The sequence below is a fragment of the Globicephala melas genome, chromosome 5, assembly GCF_963455315.2.
Source record: "Globicephala melas chromosome 5, mGloMel1.2, whole genome shotgun sequence".
NCBI classification, from domain to species: Eukaryota; Metazoa; Chordata; class Mammalia; order Artiodactyla; family Delphinidae; genus Globicephala; species Globicephala melas.
This window is the reverse complement of record NC_083318.1, coordinates 43,982,910-43,988,916: the sequence shown is the minus strand read 5'-3', so window position 1 is coordinate 43,988,916 and position 6,007 is coordinate 43,982,910. Positions and strand designations below refer to the sequence as shown.

General features: G+C 40.9%; 1 protein-coding gene across 9 annotated transcripts in view; it reads left to right on the top strand.

Annotated features, from left to right (window-relative positions):
• The first annotated feature begins 1,097 nt into the window (after positions 1-1,097).
• The window catches only part of LDB2 (LIM domain binding 2), a 378,334-nt gene continuing 373,424 nt past the window's right edge, over positions 1,098-6,007 (top strand). For 3 of the 9 annotated variants that reach the window (XM_030864281.3, XM_060299184.2, XM_060299183.2), the window contains exon 1: positions 1,099-1,431. In XM_030864281.3, coding sequence (XP_030720141.1) covers positions 1,300-1,431 — 132 coding nt within the window. In that variant the 5' untranslated portion in view covers positions 1,099-1,299. Of the gene's footprint in view, positions 1,432-6,007 lie in introns of all 9 variants that reach the window. The other 6 variants (XM_030864282.3, XM_030864280.2, XM_030864278.3 and 3 more) reach the window with 4 other exon arrangements.

Below are 6,007 nucleotides of genomic sequence, written 5' to 3'. Positions count from 1 at the left end.
GTAGATGTCTGGTTATCATTGGTTCCAGCAGAACTTGATTGTCATACAGATCATTTAATCTCTATAGACATCCTTTCCCCTCCCGTGGGCCGTGCGAATTTTCTCCCAGTTATCACATACCGCAATTGAGAAAAGATTCATGTACTTGACCAGTCTTAGAAAATAAAGACCTTGTCTCCATTAGAGTTGGACATGTTATTTGGGGATGAGCCATTCAATTATTTGTAATTTCCTACTCAACTGAATTTTCCATGGTCATTTTTGTGGGAGTTTTCTCTTTCTTGCTTTTCCTCTCTTACTTGGAGGTCTGCTTTGGCAGGGTTTTTTTTTTTTTTCTTTTTCTTTTTCTTTTTTCTCTCTCCTAGGGAAAGAAGACCATTGCACCATGGGTGTATCTTAGGCATTCCACATTCCAAAGAATCGTTTTTTACCTGAAAATGCTTCAGTGACCTGAATCCTGGCCCCCTCAAACCAGCTTGAATGAAGCTTTGGGAGAAGGAGAGGGAGGGGGCTGGGAAGAGGGGGTGATTGGGGAGGGCAAGGGGTTAGGAGGGGTTGAAATGCAGACTCTAACAAGCTCTTGCTTGGAACAACAGTAAGCAAAATCAAAACTATAGAGGAAGATTAGTGCAGAGGGAAATCTACATGGGAGTGAATCACCAGCTCAGTTACCGGGGACCACGATGCCCCCGTTTCTGTATTTTGTAGTCATCACATTTCTGAACCAGCACAACGGTGTGGCTGTCAGGGGTGAGTGGCTCTGGCAGCGGTTAAACCACCTATATGCTAACAAGCTCAGCAATCAGGTTGTGAAGGGTCCTGGCAAGAGGAAAATAATCCAACCAAACCTTAGACCTCTGTCAGGCTGTGAGGAGAATTATATTTTTGAACTAGTCTACAGTGTGGACAGGAAATGACCTCTCCACAAACTGCTTCTTTAAAAACAAGCAGTGGTGCCTAAAGCTATCCAGCTCCCCTCTCTCTCTCCCTCCCTCCTTCCCTCTCTTCCTCCCTCCCAGCCTCCCTCCCTCTCTGAAGCTCCTGCTCTCTCCCTCCCCTCCCGAGAGCTCTCCCCCCTCCTCCCTCCCTCCCGCTTGCTCTCCGTCTCTCTCTCGCTACCGAGGGCTCCCACAGCAGTTCCCAGCCAGTGTGTTCAGCCTGCCTGCCTCTGTGTGTGTGTGCGCGCGCGTGTGCGAGCGTGTGCGTGCGGCTACTTTGTACTGTGAAGAACACAGCCCATGTGCTCTGCATGGACGTTACTGCTACTCTGTTTAGCTTGATTTTCGACAGGCAGGCAAGATGTCCAGCACACCACATGACCCCTTCTATTCTTCTCCTTTTGGCCCATTTTATAGGAGACATACACCCTACATGGTACAACCAGAGTACCGAATCTATGAGATGAACAAGAGACTGCAGTCGCGCACAGAGGTAAGTACTTCAACCTTGGGTGTGTGTTTGTGTGTGTGTGTGTGTTTTCTTCAAACTGTGCCTGAGCTTTTCCTGGGTGGCTGGCTGCATTCTGCGGGAAGTGTCCCACTAGATACTACCACGTACGTGGAAATGAGCGCCAGCATGAATCCACTAGTTTGGACGCTGGGTTTCCAGGCACAGCAACTCTTGGAGCTGGGGACAGTTTCTGCCGGAATCTTGAAATAGACAACCCAGCACTTGATTCGCCTGCCGGGTGTCCAGAAATGCTGCTCTACCAGAACTCTGGCATTTTCAGGCTCTCAGTCGGTCCCCTTAGTGTTTCTTGAGATAGAATTCCGAGGGATTTGGTGATCATTTGCATCCAGCAAAATAATTTTTTTTTTTAACAAATCCCAGAGGGAGTCTGCTTGACCGGCATTTGCTTTTCAAAGTCATCAAAATCGAGGTGAAAAGGGCAGAAGAGCCACCCTTCGTACTTTTCAGAACTAGCCCTGGAGGGACATGTTTGTCTATTTCCGTGTTAAATTCAGAAACCAGTTGCTTGGGGCAAGGGGTTCTTGACTTTCTTCCCTCGACGGTGGGAGTGTCTCCCAGGAGCTCTCACTTCCACAGGAGCTGGCTCAGAATTCAAGTCAGCTTGAGTTTTTGCATATTGTGATCTTGTGCCCCAGAGAGAAGCCTCACCTACTCGCAAGCAACTCTGGGAGCAGAGAGGAGACAGGACTTTCAGAACTTTGTAAATGCAAAACTCCAGACCGCCTCCTGCAATTTAAATATTTAATGCCAGTTGACTTTTCCTCTGTGCTGGCTGGGCTGGTAGATCCTACTGCTGGGCTGTCCATTTGCCTTTAAGTTGAGGCTTTGTGTTGAAGTGTTCTGAGAAGGAGTTTGTTATAGGGGCACCAAAGTCACTTTAAGAAGTAGAAATAGCTGGGAAATCTGTCTTCTCTGCAGAGTACAGGTACCCGGAGGGTTGATGGCAAAGAGCTTTCAGGGAATAGCTTTGGTAGAATTTTAGGTAGAAGCTTGACTCTTAATTCTGGAAAGGGACCCAAGGTTTTACGATAAAATAAAACACACTTGCTTGAATTGTTAACAGCCATGGAGAATTCATGATGTTTAATGTATTTAATATAGCTGACAAGATGTGACCTGCTTTCTGATTGGCTAACTGCTGGACAAGGACTGATTAAAAAAAAAAAAAAAGCTGGGCTGTCTTTATCACTGCTATTTTCTTTATATGTTAATACATCATAGATGTTAAGTGGACTTGATGATACCGTTGCTCTCCCCAGAAGCCAGTAGCTTTTATACAAGTGTAAACTCTGTCGTGCTAAGGGTGGTGAGCTGTTGGCAGAAAATGATATTTGTGTGTTGTTGTGTGTGTGTAGTTGTGTATGTATGTTACAATTTGTATATTGCATTCAGATCTTTGCAACTGTGTATTGGAATCTTAAACTCTTGCACAAACTATTGATTGTCGCAGCCTGCTTTCAGAATTAGGAGGACAGAATATGTCATACTGTTCAGGCACACATAATTGCAACACAGATTTGGAGTAAAAAAAAAGTCTTAAAAATATGATTAGTTTTAAAAAAGAGACCAGCAACCTTTATGGATCAATTCTTGAACAGCAGGATTTAAAAAGAACCCGTGTCCATCTTACATTTTAGAAAGTTTTTGAGGAGTTGTAGAAGGAGGGTTTTTCTCCATCCTTCTCGGTTAAGAGAGCAGGCAGATTTCTCTGATATCTGTGTTCTCCTGTGCCCCTTAATTATCACCTGGCCAGTTCTGAGCTAGAATACTTATCTGGAGGACTGCTCTATCCTGGTCCTCATAAAAATCTGCAGGATGCAATAAGGTCCCACATTTGTTTCACATTTGAGAGAAAACCTTTAAAGTCCCAAATTCATAGTATTGTTTCTTAAAACTGGCACGTTATCTTTTGTGAGAGCTAAACTCAGGAATTCCTAACTTTTGGATTCTGGGGTATTACTTTTAAGTAGAAAACCTGCTTCACAGCTCAAGACACTGGAGAGGAAAGCTTGCTATGACAAATCCTAAAGATTTTTTTAAACCTCGCTGACTGACAGAAAAGCACTGAGAACTGTTTTCTGGTATGTTCTAGAGCCAACCCTGAACACTTCTTCCCTTAATTAGATCTTTTTTATAATTATCCAAATAATTGCTCTGACACTTCCTTTTTTCTTTGCCGAGCAGTAAAGGATGTCATGAACCCAAGGCCATAAGTTTGTTTTCATTTCATATGAAAAAAAAGGAGAAAATCAAATAATTGCTCCTAAGATATATAAATATTAACATTCGATATTAGATTTTGATCAACGTTTGTAATGGAAAAATATTTAGAAAAAATAACTTCTTGAAAAAGTTACATTGTGTATTTATCAATATTAATGGTGACTATTTATGGTAAAGTTGTTCTGAGCCCTAGAGAGGGATTGGTTGGAATAAAGTGCAGTAATACCCAGCAAGAGTTATCAGTTTATTCACACACAAAATCAAGTAGATTGTTGAGTGATTACTTTTAGAATTTAACTGATGCATCCATCCATTTTGGACAAGAGAGACTCACTTTCTTCTCTCTCTCTTCTGGTTCCTGCTTCTATATTACATGGTATTATTTCATTGACTCCTAATATCGCACTCTCACATACACACCTATGTAATACTCTCGATTCTCCATTCTTTTTTGAACGTAGACTTGCCTAGAAAGAAATTGCAGCAAATCAGTCTCAATGAAAAAATTATAATCGAGTTTGCAGAAATTTCCTAGAAACCTTCTTTATGGAAAGGAAAAAATGTAGTAAAGAAGCATGGTGCTCACCTATTCTCCTTCCATAGATGACTCCCCCAGAGCATTCTCTCCTGGGGATCGATGCATTTCTTCCAATTAAATAAAATCAAAGCCGTTCAGAAGCTGGGTAGTTTTAAAAAACACTGGATTGGGAGTTAATCCTTTTTCGAACTTGTTTCTTTCTTTTACATGGATCTTGGTTCCTCATAAGCAAATTATCTCAAGGCCTCTTTAATTTAAAAATTCAGATTTTACCAAAGTTCAGAGTTTGGTTTTCTTTAGTAGGAGAAAGTGTTGTGAACTTGAGTAATGAGCACAGACATTACTTCTTGGCTCACGGTATTTAGTTCAAAATCACAAATGGTACTGAAAAAATAGGGTCATAGTGGAGAAAATATTGCAGGGAGCGACCCTGCCAGTCTTGTTTAAGGCCAGTGCTGGGAGCAAGCAGTTCCTGGGACAAAGTAGGTGCTCAGTAAACATTTGTGAACAAGCCGATCATGAATCAGTAGCTGACAGAGGAGAGAGAATTTAACTATATCACTGAAATTGGCACCTTTCCTGAGAAGTACAATTCTGATGCCTTTGGGGGTCCTGGTACCTCCTGAAGCTGCTTTAGGGACCTGCTTCCAATTCCCCTAAAAGTGCTCATCTCCACACTTATTGCATCATGAGGCAATTTAGATCCCTAATCTTTGTGGCAAAGGAAAGCAAGTGTCTAAGAAATTATGGGACCTCATTTCTTTCTAAAGGAATTTGAATGCATTACGAAGCAAACAAAAACAACACACATATGCTTCAGATGCTGTTGGCTATTGTGGGAAATAAAATTTCTTTGCAACACCAGAATCTCAGTGGAATTTCATAAAGAAGTACATAGATGTTTCCCCCTTTTCTTAATTGAAATTAAGAGAAACTCTTGGAGCTTTGTGTCAGTTTTGGTCACTGTAATTCCCAGGCAGTAGGAAGAGGGCTATGTTTTCCATTGTGTATGTTACCATGAATTGACCTGAGATCTTCCAAAATTCACTGACTGTTTGAATGGTCTTGCTGTCTCAAATATATTTTGAAAGAACGAAACTGCACAATTTTTAGTTTAACACTGCACACAGAGTACCGTCAGATAGGACTTAAAAATGTGTCCTAAAGATTTCAGGATTTGTTCTGTAACAAGCTTCAGTAATAACAAAAATAACAGTATTTTTTTCATTTCCTGAAGTCTGTGCTATAAGATTAAAAATATGTATAGGTGAAATATGAGATCATCACAGTGAACTTCATTTTTAGTGAAAGGATTTTAATAACGTTGGATTTTTATAGAATTTAAGAAAGTTTATCAAGTTATACAAATTTTGGATATCGCAGACAACTCTTTTTACCTTATTTCCTCATTCAAATGACCAAAAAACGTCTCCATTCCAATGAAGATGTTTTTAAATACATAGATTTTTTTCAGGTTGGCAGTAGGCTAATTTTAATAAAATACCACAAACACCAGGAAAGTGTGGGTACTAGGATGTATTTCTTCTGTTTTGAGGTTTTTTTATTCTTTTATCAGTATTACACATCCCACTCCCAAAGAGAAAGCTGTGATTACAATGGGAAGCTGCCATGTACACAAGGATTTTATTAGAATTACGGTTTTTAGTTTTACAGGATTTAATATGAACGTTGAAAATATTTGAAGACCTTGAAATTTCAATCTGCTGCTTTCACCCCGCTTCAGCTCAACTCTCCAACTCCCCGGGGAGGGGGTGG